General features: G+C 32.9%; 2 protein-coding genes across 2 annotated transcripts; both read left to right on the top strand.

Moving 5' to 3' along the window:
- Positions 1–6,462: 6,462 nt before the first annotated feature.
- Positions 6,463–8,537, top strand: LOC139902127 (protein TEEBE-like). The gene is made up of 3 exons (XM_071884780.1): positions 6,463–6,556; positions 6,972–7,469; positions 8,014–8,537. Exons 1-3 carry the CDS (start codon positions 6,463–6,465, stop codon positions 8,535–8,537), a joined length of 1,116 nt encoding a protein of 371 aa, XP_071740881.1.
- Positions 8,538–10,736: 2,199 nt separating this feature from the next.
- LOC139902126 (protein TEEBE-like) lies at positions 10,737–12,738 on the top strand. Its single transcript, XM_071884779.1, has 3 exons — positions 10,737–10,830; positions 10,928–11,425; positions 12,215–12,738. Exons 1-3 carry the CDS (start codon positions 10,737–10,739, stop codon positions 12,736–12,738), a joined length of 1,116 nt encoding a protein of 371 aa, XP_071740880.1.
- Positions 12,739–18,034: the final 5,296 nt, after the last annotated feature.

Below are 18,034 nucleotides of genomic sequence, written 5' to 3'. Positions count from 1 at the left end.
TATCAATGATCAAGCCTTCGCTCTCAACAAACTCGGAAACTCAATATGGCAAGCAACCAAATGGATCACATGCTACACAATATGGAAACATAGAAACTTAAATGTATTTTCCAAAAAAATGTGGTCTCCCGTCTCGATTCTCTCCGAAATACAAACTCAAAGTTATAGTTGGATATCTAAAAGATTGCGCAAAAAGAAATCAATCATGTGGCACCAATGGCTCATCAATCCTTCCTTCTTCGTCGCGGATCCACCACATCGTGTCGTCGGCATAGGTTGACATACCCTCTCAATGTAGTGTAGCTGCGAATTCTATTTCTTCTATCGAGGGTCTGATTAATCGGGATAGAGTGTGGAAGCATTGTAGGCGCTGGATCGTCACTGTTTCCCTCTCTTTCTCGGCTTATTTCTTCAAGTTCATATTCCCTCTTTAGTTTGTTATAGTTCTCGTCGCTACCCTCGCTAAATTAGTTCCTGAATGTGCATCTCCATTTCACAATTGTATAGTATACATAGGGCCTTGTAACTTTGATATTCCATTATTAATAATATTATTTGCTTTTCAAACAAAAAAGAAATCTCGGTTTAGAAAATGAGTCCCGCATACATGTGTATATATTTTCAATAAAAAAAAATTTGAGAAGATATGGGCCCCAAGATATACTCAATTACTCATATACATGATTCAATATTTCTCCTTAACTATATTTGAGCATAGCATGGATTTTATATTTTTTTGAGCCCCTAAATAAGATGGGCCATGAGCAGTTGAGTAGCCTGCTCTTCTTTGGGCCGGGTCTCAGACCGAGGTAGGATGATTATTGGTATAGGTTTTATTGGGTATAAATTTAGGAGGTGCGTGGTTTGTTCGTTGAAGGTGGATGACGAATGGGTGACTTTAGTTTTTTCAATGCGGTAGTATGCCGATTAAACGGTTCAATTTGCCTTTGGGTCCTCCGTGGGTATGATGCGGTTTTCCAAATGTCTTGCCTTCATTTGTTTTGCAGCGATCTCTTCCGATGATATGTTGGCATGCATCACATGAAGTCTCGGGGTTATGGTTTCAATGGCATTTATCGTATGTGTATTTTTGAAATGTTTTAATTCCGTTCAATTGTAGTGTATTTGGCTAGTATTCAATTATTAGGTGTACGGCTAGTTTCAATTGTGGTGTGTACGGTTCATAGATCAGTAGATCTGTTCAAACAGACCTGTTGAAGTCGATATCAAATTGTAATTCATGCAATATTAGACTCTTTTTAATGGTGCCGGGGGTGATGGGGTGATGGGAGTTTTTGTGGGGTATAGTGCTGAGGTGGCAGAGGTGATGAGGGTGATGGCGTGATGGAGTTTGTAATGGTAGGCGTGATGAGGGTGTGATGGGGGTTATTGGTCCTACATTTTTAATTTATTTTTCATTTTTTAAAGTTATTTTATTATTTTGTGTATTAGTTAATTTATTTAAATTATTATAATTTAAATACATATATAAATTATATTATTAAATTTAAATACATATATAAATTATATTATTAAATTTAAATACATATATAATTTATTATTTTGTTTATTATTATAATTTAATTTAAAGGAAGTTTAGACTCCATTTTATAATTATTAAATACTTCAGGGACTAAAATTGAAATGTTTAATAAAACATCATCTTCATCTTGTTGCTTTGTTGCTGTTGAAAATCCCACCCCAAAAACCCGTTCACCAAACATCATCTTCATCAAGCTTGAAGATTAAATTAAAAATAGTAATAATAACAAACACAAAGAAGGAATTTGTTTCCCAAACAACGTGGCAGCACCAGATTTGTTCTCATCCAACATCACGCAACACCTCTTTCGGTGATGCACTCATCGCGCCGGCGAATTTTGGCCTCCATCACGCCGCGCTATGGCGCCATGGTGGCGTGATGGTGGTGAAATCGGAGTGATGGCGCTGCGTTAAAAAGAGTCTTAGCATCACATTTATTTCAATTTTTATTTTTATATTATGTATTTCCGAAAAGAAAAATCGCCCTTGCAGCTATCATTTAATAAACCTCGTACCAGTCAAATTGCCAGCTTCACCACGTGCTATACACGTGTGATGTGACTAACATAATGGTAACATTTCAAGGCTATATAACTTTCGATCTGTTTAACAAGATGGATAAGTAGAAATTGAGGAATAATTAAGCATGTGGACAATGTTCAGTTCACTAAACAACTCAAATGAGAAGCAACTCGACCTTTTACGAAGCTTATCAAAGTTTATATATATATATATATATATATATATATATATATATATATATATTGGTAGGATCAAGAGGTAAGTAACCAATCGGGGGAAGCGAAGGGAAACAATTTTTTTTTTTTTTTTCGTTTTTTGAAAAAACCTTGTTCACGAACATTATAGATGAGATGAAAATATGAACATTTGGTAGAGACACTTTGTGATAAATGTTTTTATTTTGGCGGGAAAACGCTCGAAGAAGTAATATATAACAATTCTCGTGTTTTTCGAGCGTATGTTGAGGTTCTAGCTATTGGGGTTTAGATATTAAGGTTTAGATATTAGGGTTTATAGGGTTTAGATATTAGGGTTTAGAAATTTAGGGTTTAGATTTAGGGTTTAGATTTAGGATTTAGATTGAGTTTTTAATACGAACGGTTTAGAGTTTAGGGTTTAGGGTTTGGTGTTTTGGGTTTATGGAATAAATCCAAAACACCAAACCCTAAACCCTAAACTCTAAATCGGGCTAAATTTTACTTCACAAAACATGAAGAAGAAAAACGTTCATATTCTTCACGAATAATATTATCTTGAATGTTATTTTTGTCGATCGTTTTCCCGCCTAAATAAAAACATTCATCACGAAGTGTCTCTTCTAAATGTTCATATTTTCGTGTGATCTTGATGCCAGGAAAAAAAATTTCAAAAAAAAAACGAAAAAAAAAAATATTTTGCTTCCCCTCTTCCCCCCGATTGGTTATTTCCCCATTGATCCTGCCCATATATATATATATATATATATATATATATATATATATATATATATATATATATATATATATATATATATATATATATATATATATATATATATATGTGTGTGTGTGTGTGTGTGTGTGTGTGTGTGTGTGTGTGTGTGAAAAATTACTTCATTTATTTCAAATTAATAGTTTTCAGACAAAAAAACGTACGGTTTAATAAAAAGTGATTATCGCATTTTGCCTACTTTTCAACTTTACCCCTTACTTTTAACCATATTTTTGTCTACTTTTCAACATAAAGGTTTAATAAAAAGTGACTATCGCGTACCTTTTGTCTACTTTTCAACTTTACCCCCTCACTTTTCACCATATTTTTGTCTTACTTAAATAAATTAAATATATTAACCAATTATTTAGTTATCAATTTATGAAAATTGACTAATAACTAGACTTCTGACTCGTATAAATTATCTCATCTAACATCTACAGAGATTGAGCATATTAATTGGGTCTCTGGTTGTAACAGGATCAAATCGTTGTAGCACGTACTATTCGAGTATGACATTGCTCGAGATGTTTAGAGGAGAGTGAAGCACTGGATTGACATCGATATTCCATTGTTCACGAAGTGGTCTGATTTGATGATTTGAGGAGATAGCTGGAGGGCAACAGTTTCTACAAAAGTCAGACTGTTGGTGATTTTTGCGTGTATAGCTTGCACTTATGGAGATACATGAATGGCGTTTTAATTAACCCCGGGGCAGTGAAGAAAACGTGTCATTTGATTCAGTTTCTATGTTTTATTTTAACTGGTTAAAATTCCAGAGGGAAATTATTTGTAAACTGGAACTCGTGGCAACAAATGTCATTGTACTCTGTTAGGCACCCTAGCTGCTCTCCTGGGTGTATTTTTTTTTTTTTTTTGAAAATGTTTGGGCGTCCTAAAAGAAAGTCTACCACTGCATATTAGAAAAAGTTATAATTCTAGTTTAAGTTAGAACTTGTTTAGTATCTAGTGCATGATAATAGCATTATTTAATGGGTTAAAGTGTACATTATTTTAGTATACAAATGTACATAATTGTACTTAACTAGTTGGACGACCTGGCTTTGCGCCGGTTCTTCACCCTTACATAGTTAATTATTGAGAAGGTAATTATTTATCATTTTTTTTTGTTTTATTTTTCGTTTTGTCGAGGAAGTACCCAAAATAGTTATGTGATTGATTTGTAATAAGCGTAAAAGTAATTATTCATCATTTTTTGTTTTAGTTTTCGTCTTGTTGAGAGAAAAGAATAAAAAGCTCAACCAATAAAATGAGAGGTACATCAACGATTGATATAAATTATTTAATAAAATAGAAAAAACTATTTATGATATTATATATGTATATGTATATATATATATATATATATATATATATATATATATATATATATATATATATATATATATAACAAAAAAACAGTTATTAAAAAATGAGTTACGTGGTTAATTTGTAATGAAAGAAAAAAGTTAAATAATAATAAAGTGAAAAACTATGTGATTGATTTGCTAATAATAAAATTAATAATAGTAAGTAGTTATTGGATAGTGAAAATTGTGTAGACGATTTATAATTGATGAGAAGTTTGATGGTTAAATTATAAAATGTTAAAAGTTTGTGTTAAGTTTATAAAAACTATGAAGGTAACTATTATAAAGGGTGGGGTTGAATTGTAAAAAATAAAAAGTTTGGTGTAAGTTTGTAAAACTTCTAGAGTCCACTATTCATTTGGTATATATCTTTTAGATATATATATATATATATATATATATATATATATATATATATATATATATATATATATATATATATATATAACAAAAAAACAGTTATTAAAAAATGAGTTACGTGGTTAATTTGTAATGAAAGAAAAAAGTTAAATAATAATAAAGTGAAAAACTATGTGATTGATTTGCTAATAATAAAATTAATAATAGTAAGTAGTTATTGGATAGTGAAAATTGTGTAGACGATTTATAATGGATGAGAAGTTTGATGGTTAAATTATAAAATGTAAAAAGTTTGTGTTAAGTTTATAAAAACTATGAAGGTAACTATTATAAAGGGTGGGGTTGAATTGTAAAAAATAAAAAGTTTGGTGTAAGTTTGTAAAACTTCTAGAGTCCACTATTCATTTGGACTATATCTTTTAGATATAAGGTATAATTTGGAACAACCTAAAAAGAAAAGATGCAATATATATATATATATATATATATATATATATATATATATATATATATATATATATATATATATATATATATATATATTGGTAGGATCAAAGGGGAAGTAACCAATCGGGGGGAAACAATTTTTTTTTTCGTTTTTAAAAAAAACTTTGTTCACGAACATTATAGATTGGATGAAAATATGAACATTTAATAAAGGACACTTTGTGATAAATGTTTTTATTTTAGCGGAAAAATGCTCGAAGAAGTAATATATAACAATCATCGTGTTTTTCGAGCGTATGTTGAGGTTTAGATATTAGGGTTTATATGGTTTAGATATTAGGGTTTAGAAATTTAGGATTTAAGGTTTAGATTTAGGGTTTAGATTTAGGATTTAGTTTGAGTTTTTAACACGAACGATTTAGAGTTTAGGGTTTAGGGTTTAGGGTTTGGTGTTTTGAGTTTATGGAATAAACCCAAAATACCAAACCCTAAACCCTAAACCCAAAACTCTAAATCGGGCTAAATTTTACTTCACAAAACATGAAGAAAAAAAAAACGTTCACATTCTTTACGAACAATATTATCTTGAATGCTATTTTTGTCGATCGTTTTCCCGCCTAAATAATAACATTCATCACGAAGTGTCTTTTCTAAATGTTCATATTTTCGTGTGATCTTGATGATGGAAATTTTTTTTTCCAAAAAAACGAAAAAAATAAAATAAAATTTTGCTTCCCCCGCTTCCCCCCGATCGGTTACTTCCCCATTGATCCTGTCTATATATATATATATATATATATATATATATATATATATATATATATATATATATATATATATATATATATATATATATATATATATATATATATATATATATTGATATTTATTTTTTGATAAATGACACCGTTATCGGTAAATCCCGACTTCGTAAGCAAAGTAGACAGTAATAATTACTAGAAAAGTTTCATTATAATTAATAAAATTGTGCTCTCTGTTGAATCTTGTATTCTTGTTGCTAAGAGTTAGAACATGTTTTACAAATATGATAAGCAGAAGTGGATCTCACTAGTCTTGTTGCTGAAATAAAGCAAACTAATTAAGACCCACAATACTACTACCAGAATTTGCTCCTAGTTTTATGCTTATTTAACATGGTGTTGTCCCTTTTTAAAGCTCCTAAACGTTGATGTTTCACTTATATATAGTACCCTGTTTTTTAGTACTTTTATATCTTATCGCATGAACAAAAATGGCCTTTTTGTTCATGTCTCACATATCTCTTTGCATTCTCTTTTTGAGTTTCTCATACTCTCAAACTTCTGATAGTACTCCAATTTTTGATGGTAAGCTTACTCACACTACAACTAAGCTTGTAGTTATGACACCTTTTTAATGAGTTTTTCACGTTTAAAATTGTGAATATAAGTTAGAAGCATGAAAAAAATATAGCGTCGAACATTTTGATGTGTGAAAAATGTGGCGTCAAAATTTTGAAGTGTTAACTTTTTGACACTTTTGAGTGTCAATGGATTTTTCTTTTTTGATCCTTTTAGTGTCAAATATTTTGTAATACTTATTGGTGTAAAAACATGCATGTCAAGTAAGTCACACTAAAGTGTCAAAAATAATGAGAGTGTAAAAAAATGAAAAAAAAAAAAAAATTTCTATATATGTCAAGGGTTTCATATCTATATACCTTTTTTTATGTACTTCTACCGCCTAATAGAACTTTATTTTCTTGTTTCGCTATTGGTATAGGGTTTCTTGCGAATGGGAACTTCGAACAAGCACCACACCCATCAAACCTCCAAAAAAAGGCGATCATAGGGAAGTATTCTTTGCCGAAATGGAGAATTTCCGGCTTGGTGGAATACATATCGGGGGGACCACAGCAAGGTGGATTCTACTTCGCGGTTCCTCGTGGGACCCATGCAGTAAGACTTGGTAATGAGGCGTCCATATCACAAGTTGTTAATGTGAAAGTTGGGTCGACCTACTCGCTTACATTTTCTGCAACAAGAACTTGCGCTCAAGATGAGGTACTAAGGGTTTCGGCTAATGGCCGATCTGATGACCTTCCTATTCAAACTTTGTATAGTAGCGATGGAGGTGATACTTATGCCTATGCATTTAAGGCTGATTATAGTCAAGTGAATGTTGTTTTTCATAATCCTGGCATTCAAGAGGACCCTGCTTGTGGACCTCTAATGGATGCCATTGCAATCAAAGAAATGGTTCCTCTAAAATATACAAAAGGTAATATCCCACATCATATATTTGTTAGGAAATAGTATAACGCTATGGTAGTTAACGATCATAGCATTAAACAAATTACTCCATTTCGAACTCGTTTATTTTAAGTTCAAGTATTAGCTATTTAAAATTCAACTAAAGTTTGAACCCTCACATGATGTAATGTACATGTCAAGATTTAACAGACTTTTTAACGAAAGTTATACGGAGGGACCACCCACACAATATCTGTAAAATGAAAGGATCACCGTAGCACAGGACCACATGAAAGTCGGTGTAAAAATGAAGGACCAACAGAGGAAAAAGTCTATTTATTATATATAAAACTTATACCTTCCTATATATATATATATATATATATATATATATATATATATATATATATATATATATATATATATATATATATTTTTAAATGAGCGGTATGCCCATGTTAATAATAATAAGTCATATATGTCTGTCCAATAGGAAATTGGTCCTAGTCCCAGATGTATTATTAGCATTACTCTTTCATTTTCTGATCTATAATATATTCACAAAAATGCAGAACATTTGGTGAAAAATGGTGGTTTTGAGATTGGACCTCATGTGTTCAAAAACTACTCAACCGGAGTCCTTCTACTTCCCAAGATACACGACATAATTTCACCACTCCCTGGTTGGATCATCGAGTCGCTGAAACCAGTAAAATACGTCGACTCGAAACACTTTCAAGTGCCCGAAGGCCGAGCTGCCATCGAGTTGATTGGTGGGAGAGAAACCGCAATCGCACAAATAGTTCGCACAATCCCTAACAAATTGTACAAACTGTCATTCTCTGTCGGAGATGCTAAGAACGGCTGTCATGGATCCATGATGGTGGAGGCATTTGCAGGAAAGGAAACCCTAAAAGTCAAATATGAGTCAACCGGAAAAGGAAGTTTTAAAAGCGCAAGCTTTAAGTTTAGGGCAACTTCAGCTAGAACAAGAATTACATTCTATAGTCCTTTTTACCATACAAAGCTTAATGACTATGGTCACTTTTGTGGGCCGATTGTGGATGATGTTAAACTTTTGCCTGTTTCTCACTGAATACGGCAATAACTTGAATAAACTTTCAAAGGATGGTTATACTACAATTAGAATACAAGTGAGTACCATACGTATAGTAGTAATTAATAAAGCTGTTGAAAAGAAACGATAATTTTGTATTATACGTAGTACATTCTTTTTGAAGCTTCAAATTTGTCTTTAATAAAATTGTGCTTTGTTGTTTCTTAATCGCCTTACTTATTACTATTGGTCGACTATTAATAAGAGTTGGTCCTGAAAATATAAGTACCTAGAACGGGGTGAAAAAGGTTTTTAAGCGCTAATAAATAATATAAGCTATTTATAAAAACACTCTTTGTATCTTGTTAGAATGCTCATGCATTGTGATTTTTCTGGGACCTTTGATTGTTGTTTTTGAGCCTTATTGTGTTTCTTCGCTGCTTCACTCCTATGTTTTTCAAATTTTCGATTGTGTGTATATATATAAAAAAGTGACCCATTGAAAACTTGTGCCCGAGCGGTCGAGCGGGTTGCTCCCAGTGGGCCGCCCCCGGTACTAATTACTATCAACTTGCTCCTCGTATTAAGAAATTCAAAACCAAATTTGTTAAAAGGTGTCGACTTATAGCTGCGATCACAAAATTACATTTTATTGTGAAGTTAAGACCAAAGGAAACCGATCGACACCATACCAGCAGCTTGATATATTCACGATTCAGCATGATACTTGATGGGGTTTATGACTACTAGATGTCCATCAGTTTATGAAATTGAATATTATTGTTGTAACAACGAAAAGTCTTGTAACTTTAGAAGCAGTGTTAAAGACATTTTTTTTTTGTTGTTGTTGTTGTTGTTGCTGAAACTCATAATCCGTAGCTGAATGCAACTAGCAATAGATTTAGCAACATTACACACAGGGATGCCTCATTGTTTTCGAAGGCTATGTTCGAAACGATAAAATGAACTCTTCTTAATGTTGGATTTATAATCTTTAATACGTATAAAAAGATATATAATAAGAAAAAATTATCAATAAGAAGTCCATGTGTGTGCTATGTCAAATTGTACACAACGGAAGTGTGAGGGTGCGCATAATGCACAATTTACTCGGTACTAGGTTTCGCGTTCAAGGGGCTTATATATCCGAGGTTTACCCTGTATTGGGGGAGAGCCAACGTGCTCGTTCATAGGGCAGCTTTCTCGCTAATCCAAAAAAAGTCCATGTGCAATTACAGCGTTTGCTGAACAAAATATCATGATTTGATTATTAAAAATAAAAATAAATAAATGTATAATTATATACCACTTCTACAATATTTGACTCTTTCAAAATTTTGGATCATGTTCGGCCGAACATTTCAAGGTCAAACATTTTGCACATGTATGGTATGTTTGGCAAAACTACTGGTAGCTTTTAGCTTTTAGATTTTAGATGGTAGCATTTAGGTGGTAGCATTTCGCTGATAGCTGGTACCTTTTAGCTTTTTAAATATATGTTAATATTTGACGGAGTAGCTGAATCGGTTAAATAAAGAGTAAAATGACAAAAAGCTAGAAGTTAAAAGCTAAACGCTAATTCTAGTAGCTTTTAGCATTTAACTTTTTCCCCACGTCTAAAAGCTTTAAGCTCATCTAACCAAACGGAGCTTTTTATTAAATATGAGTTTTTTCATAAAAGTTAAAAGTTAAGCTCCAAATAACTTCAATAAGCTCATCTCTAAATATAGCCGTAATCAAGACGCCTCTGAAGCACGGCAAATTGATAAATGTTCAATCCTTATAACCACTAAACACACTAATTGGATAATATGATAACATTGATAAGCAAAGTGGACAGTAGTAACAAGTAGCATAGTTTCAGTATTAAAAAGTGCAACATGTTCAGTTTCAATCCTGTTGCAAGATACAATCAGCAACAAAGCACGTTCATCGAAAAACATCAACGGTTACTAAGAGTGAGAACATCTTTTACGAATATGATAAGCGGAATTGGATGTAAAAATAAACGAGGTTCATTAATTAACATTAATCATAAATAAACGATGCTCAATAGTCTTGCTTAAATCAAAGCAAACTAATTAAGACCATGATACTACTACCAGATTTTGCTCCTAGGTTTATGCTACTTTAACATGGGGTTGTCCCTTTTCAAAAATCTTTAACCGTTAATGTTCCACTTATATATAGTACCTTGTTTTTGAGTAGTAGTTTTATATCTTTTGACATAAACAAAAAATGGCCTTTTTGTTCAAGTCTACCATATCTCTTTGCATACTCTTTTTGAGTTACTCATACTCTCAAGCTTCTGCAAATTCTCCATTTCTTGATGGTAAGCTTACTCAACTGTTTAATATCTAGATAGCTTTTTTCCCTTTTTTTTTTTTATTTCTAGAACCGCCTAATCAAACTTTTCGTTATTTGAACAGGGTTTCTTCCAAATGGGAACTTCGAACAAGCACCATATCCATCAAACCTCCAAAAAACGGCGATCATAGGAAAGTATTCTTTGCCAAAATGGGAAATTTCCGGCTTAGCGGAATACATATCAGGGGGCCCACAGCCAGGTGGGTTCTACTTCGCGGTTCCTCGCGGAACCCACGCAGTACGACTAGGGAATGAGGCGTCCGTAGCGCAAGTTGTTAATGTCAAAGTTGGGTCCACCTACTCACTCACATTTTCTGCAACAAGAACTTGCGCTCAAGACGAAGTACTAAGGGTTTCGGCTGATGGCCGATCTGGTGACCTTCCTATTCAAACTTTGTATAGTAGTGATGGAGGCGATTCTTACGCTTTTGCGTTTAAGGCTAATTATAGTCGAGTTAAGGTTGTATTTCATAATCCTGGTGTGCAAGAGGACCCTGCTTGTGGACCTCTTTTGGATGCCATTGCAATTAAAGAAATGCTTCCTCTAAAATATGCCAAAGGTAATATTATAACTCATATATTGGTTAATTACAAATATACTTGTTAGTAAACAATCTACTTATGTTACTACTGAAACAAGAGTCCACATTGACTCAACTACACATTTATATACCTTTTGACCTCTGCTTTTTAGAAGGTCTTAAATGATTGATGTTGTTAGCTTAACCATCTTGAGATAGTCTCGTTGAGGTCCTGATATCCTCACAAGAAGTTTCGGGTTTAAAACTTACTAGCAACATATCTTAAAATGACCAGAAATATGATCGAAAACGGTCTCAAACCTGGTTAGACATACATTTTCGATTTTCTATTCACTCATGATATATCAGAGTAAAAATACTTGTCCTGCCCGTAACCTGAACATGTAAATCCTTATGTGTTTACATGAATGTTTTTAGCTTCCATACGCATTTTATGTCATCCAAAGTTCAACACATGTAAGATCCATGCATCTAACATATTATATGTTACCCTAATTGAAATGATGCTTGCGAATTTTAACATATGCATTTGAAACAAACATTCATTCGATGTTCTTAGTTTGCCCTCACTTCATGGTGATATCATTTATTATTACCCTAATTGACCCCTTAAAATCATGTGTCTTTTATAGGGGTATAAGGTTAGTTGCTTTCTAGGTGCGAACTCCCTCGTTGACTCCGTTTTCTTGTATTCCTTATTGACGGCTTCGTTCTTCGTTTCTATATGAGTATTTTTTGCCCAAAAAAAAGGGTATAAGTACCAAATGTATTACTGTTTCATTTTCTGATCTAAATTCACAAATGCAGGAAATTTGGTGAAAAATGGTGGTTTTGAGATTGGACCTCATGTGTTCAAAAACTACTCAACAGGAGTCCTACTTCTTCCTAAACTACATGACGTAATTTCACCACTCCCCGGTTGGATCATCGAGTCACTTAAACCGGCAAAATACATCGACTCAAAACACTTTCATGTACCTGAGGGCCTAGCTGCAATTGAATTAATTGGCGGGAGAGAAACTGCAATCGCCCAAATTATTCGCACAATCAGTAACAAATTGTACAAACTATCATTCACTATTGGAGATGCAAAGAACAATTGTCATGGATCCATGATGGTGGAGGCTTTCGCAGGAAACGAAACATTAAAAGTCAAATATGAGTCAACTGGAAAAGGAGGTTTTAAAGTAGCAAGCTTTAAGTTTCAGGCAAATTCAGATAGAACAAGAATTACATTCTTTAGTGCTTTTTACCATACAAAGGTTAATGACTATGGTAACTTTTGTGGGCCGGTCGTGGATGATGTTAAAGTTTTGCCTGTTTCTCACTGAATACGGTAATTAATCGAGCAGCGAGTGATTAAACTCAAAGGGTGCTTGTTCTCGAGTTAGAATAGAACTGAGTAGCAGACGTAAAGTTGTAGAAAAGACATGATAATTTTGTGTTAGATTTTCTTTTTGAAGCTTTTAATTTATCTTCAATAAAATAAAATATATGTGGTTTCTTAAGCGCATTACTTAGTATCTATTAAGTACTGATTACTATCAACTTTCACCCTATATCAAAACAAGATTGTTAATAGCTATCGACTAATAGCTACAGCTAAATATTTACTCTGACCCTTTAACCATCCCGAGGGGCAGGCGGGCCGGATCTTAGTCCCGGAGCGGGTCGGTAAAACCTTCCCTTTGGGCCACCTTCAAGGAATATATTTCAATTCCTAGAGCGGGTGACGAGGCTCGAACCCGAGACCTCTAGCCCTGCGAGTACACAACTGTAACCGCAGTACCATTGAAGCAATGCTTCGTTGGTACTTTGATAACCATGGAACGTGTAGCACCTTTATAAACAAACAAATCTTTTTATGGCGGAAAAACGGAAAATTAAAAAGATCTAAAACTGATACAATTTGATACAGACTACATACTACTCCATACTGCTTAACAAGATCCAAATATCTAAAACTGAAACAAACACATCTTAGTTCAAAAGATTTGATGGCTTAATTCGACTAATTAATAATTTATTTAATTGCTCTAAGCAAAGAACAATTTGTATCGCATATAACAAAATCTAAGTCAAAAGCATTTTCTATAGCTTTTTCTAAAAGCACAAAAAAAAAAAAAAAAAAAAAAAAAAAAAAAAAAAACTCTTTTTTTGCTCCATAAGGTTTTAATATTTGAAACAACAACAAGTGATGCTCATCTATCTATAATTAATATTAAAATGTTATAATGATAGTCTTTTAACCTCACGATCCATTATTTCGACGGGTTCTTCGATGAATTGAAGTTTTTATGTCATTATTAAGCTAATTTTTTTGTTAAGAAAAAATCAAAAAAGAAAAAAGAAAAAAAATCTAAACATGGTGGGTGATTTCATTAATCTAAATAATTTTTAAAAAAATTAAATCTTATTAATTAATTATTATTATTAAATCTTATTAATAATTATTTTAATTATTAAAATTAAATAATTTTGAATTATTTTAATTAATTATTTTGAATTGAGTACGAGAAGGTATAAAAGCTAGGCAGAAGGAAATCAAATCTAAATTTATATTTTAGTTTACACTTTTAAAATAAAATAACAACTAATATTATCTCTTATGATTGGATGTGGATTGTTTAATATGCAATTTTAGGTGTTTGATGAAATGTTCAGCTCACGAGTTTCTTAGTCGGACTATGTGGTTCCACGGGTCATTAAACTAAATAACTTTAGCATTTACGTTCACTTAATACCTAAAACATATCATTAAACTGTTTCGTTTAAACAAACACGTGGTTCCACGGGTCATTTCACTAGCAAACAAAGTAAATGGATGTTGCTCGGGCACCTAAATAAAGTTTTTTTTACAATAGATCGATAAATAATAATAATAATAATAATAATAATAATAATAATAATAATAATAATAATAATAATAATAATAATAATAATAATAATAATAATAATAATAATAATAATAATGAAACAATTTAGATATTTTAATTTTAATTTTAATTTGAATGGTGTAATTGTGATTACTTGTACTTTGTATCATAAGTGACCATCACTTCAAAGATGAACCGAGAGTAATACGAATCTATACAGGATTTAAGTAATTACCAGTTACCTTTATGCATTGTGGGAAAATTGGTGCCCTAATTCACAACCAGCTCGAACAGCCAATTTGGGGATTCTAGAAGTGTTTCCTGTAACAATCGGAGGAATGGTAAATGAACTTATTTTGCTTTGAGTCCAGGGAGGGACGACAATCTATACACCGGATTTGATAATGGATATTAATCGAACCTAATTCAACTATATTAGCTAAATCGATAGAGTGCAATGAGTACATGTTGTGGTGGTTGTTGTTATGATGTCTTTAAGACCTTATGATTGTCTTTAATTCTACGTTGTTTTAGAATCATCAATCATGATGTCTCGGTCTTGAATCTTAGAGTTGTCTTGAATTAACTATGAATGACGAAAGAGCAATGACATGCTCTCAACATATCCAAATTCAACAACCTTCAAATGAAAGCCATGAACCTCTATTTACTTTACGTGGATTGCGCCTTGCTTTTACCGTACTTTGCGGATAATCTACTAGATAATGCGTAAAATCTGTCATTTCCGCAACTTATATATATTGCGCCCCAAGCGCATTTATATGCGTGATACGCATATGATCAGATATGTTCTACAAATATATTTCATATTTATTTTTTAAATGCAAAACAATATATTCGTATTCGTATTAACTTACAAAAAGCAAAGGAGATCAACAAGAAAGGTAGTCATTGTCTCATAAAAGCCCACCACCAAAGAACTATATAAGAAAAAAGCATATATTTTTTTTTTTTGAAAAGCAAGTAGGAATTATATTAATCAACGATATAAGTACAAAGGTGCCATTGTGGCCACTTAAAAAACAACAAGAAAATACAGAAAACTACACACGAATTAGGTTGCCAAGATTGCAACTAGCACGATATGGGGTTAGAAAACCAATTATGCCACTCGAGCTTATGTCGATTTTGTCTCCTCGAAAGCCAGTCGAACGATAGGGTTTGAATCTCCAAGATTAGTGAAGGAACCGCCCCAATTTTGTTCTTGAAAACCTTTTCATTACGATTCTTCCAAAGCAAATAACAAACAATCCAACAAACCGCTTGCCACAAAAAAATTTTGTTGTCTGTAGCTAGCGAACCAAAAGTCCCATTAAAGATGTCGTCGAAGCCGAAAATTGACGTATTGTATCCCCACCACTTTAGAACTTTTAACCACACCTCTTGAGTGAATTGGCAAGAAAAAATAACGTGTTCAACCGACTCTATACCCCCATCACAAACCGGACATCTCACGCTGTGTAAGTCAATACCCCTTTTGTCTAGTTCAAGTCTAACCGGAATGCGCCCCCTTCTCGCTCGCCAAATGAAGATCTTCACTTTTTTTGGAACTAATCTGTTACGCAAGGTCTCTACCACCGAATTTTCACGAACCAATGTGATACTATCAATGAGTTTGGACATTACCATAACCGTGTACCCCTTGTTTTCGTCTAGTGCCCACTGCCACCCATCTTGTTTTTCGCTAACCAGCTTAATGGGCTGAATTAGCCCAGGAAACTCTTGAAGTTCTGCTGCAGTTCGCCCAGTGGGCTCACGGGCCCAAGAACAGCCAACCGACAACCCACCATTTGAGTTATGAACCATCTCTTGCACTGTTGCTGCTTTGTCAAGTGAAAGTCGAAATAGCCTGTTGAATCTTTCTTTGAAGCACACGTTCCCGATCCAAGTGTCATCCCAAAACATTGTGTCCGCCCCATTTCCAATTGCGCGAGTAAATGAACTAGAGAAGGGGATCCCTAGCCCATCAACGTGTTTTCCTGCATCACAAATAAAAGACCAAATGTAACGACCCTGGATTTTTCCAACGTTATTTATTAATAATTGTTATTATTAATACGCGTGTTTAAACGAATGTATGTTATTACATTTACATGTTGCCATGACTAAACGTACTTGACTTTAATTGCCCGAAACGTCTTTGTGACACCCAGAACTTGCGCGAATAATATTTTCAAGTATTATTTACATTCATGATTAAGTTTATTAATCATTTTAATTAACTAAAGTTGTTAGTTAGTTACTTGGGCTTTTAATTGGTTTAACTTTTGAATTATTGAACTTGGGCTTTGATTAGTGTAATGGACTCATGAAATAAGACTTATGAGCCCACCCTACCTTTTAAGTGGACTTATTAGCCCACTCTTCCACTTGTAAGTATCATTTTAAGATTGAACTAGTTAGTTAAAAGACTTAGAATCTTGTTAGCACCTTATCCCCATGCATGGCCACCCATTAACCACACTTTTGAAGCTTTACATGCTAGAGACCACCAAACAAAGCCCTCCCCCCCTTGAGAGCTGCTGCAGGCCGTGGCCTTTCATGGGAGAAAAGGGGATTCAAAATCTTTTTTTTACATTACTTGTTCACTTGCATTTTCTCTCTTTCTCATACACACTTCAACATACTTTCATTCTTCTCTCATTATTCTCTCTAAACTAGTAAGTAACAAGGCTCTTTTTCTCCCTTTGTTCTTCATCAAAACTGTGGCCTTTCACCCCATTATCATCATCATTCTTTGTTTGTTTAAATCTTTTGTTACTTGTAGTTTGATTACTTGTTGTTGTTAGTTTGTTACATGTAATTGTTAGTTGTTCTTTACTAGCTACAAGATCAAACTTACTAGTTTGATTCTTCATAATATCTTGTATTTATCAAGAACACTCAAGAACATAACTTACTAGTTATGGTTCTACATATACTTTCTTAAAAGATTGCAAGTTCATGTATTGATTAAACTCATACTTGAAGTTCATGAAGTAAACTTTAAAGTTTACTTTCTAAAGATCAAACTTTGGTTTGAATCTTTAAAGTATGAACAACCATGAACAAATTATATGTTTACTTAATTTACTTCTTCTTGCACTTTACTTTCATGTAATTAGTTTAAATGGTCAAGTACTACAAGTTAGTCTTGATCTCATTAATCTTGAACTAAAAGTTAACCTTGAAAGTTCAAGAACATACAAATAAGTTTTCTTTAAATATAACCTTGTATACTTATGCTTGATCTAGACTTTTGAGTCTTGGATCTTCAAGATCTAACTAAGAACTAAGTTCTACATTTTAAGATCTTGATTAGTTAGCTTACTTTCAAGTTTATAGTTTAATATTAACTTTTAAAGTTCATGTAAGTGTTAGATCTAAGACCTTGATGTAACTTTGGTTCATCAACTTCATATAACTCTTAAGTGAGTTGTGCTTCATGTCTTAGACTTGTACTTGGGTTATGATGGTCAAAACTTGGCAAAGATGATGTAGACACATCAATGAGTTGTACACTTGATGCTATATGCATCAAGGATGAGAACCGTGATGAACATCAAGCACCAAGACCACCGGAACTCAATTAAACTTACTGTTTCTGTCCAAACCCTACTGACCTGCTGTTTCTGTAACAGACCAGTAGACCTGGGCTACTGAGACCATTATTTTTAGATAGAACTTTTCTAGTAGATAACTTTTCATATAAGACTCGTCTTAATCCGAGTTACGGTTTAGGATTTATGGC

This window comes from Rutidosis leptorrhynchoides, chromosome 3 (assembly GCF_046630445.1).
Source record: "Rutidosis leptorrhynchoides isolate AG116_Rl617_1_P2 chromosome 3, CSIRO_AGI_Rlap_v1, whole genome shotgun sequence".
NCBI classification, from domain to species: domain Eukaryota; kingdom Viridiplantae; phylum Streptophyta; class Magnoliopsida; order Asterales; family Asteraceae; genus Rutidosis; species Rutidosis leptorrhynchoides.
Note: the sequence above shows the minus strand (reverse complement) of the source record. Positions and strands in the feature narration are given on the sequence as shown.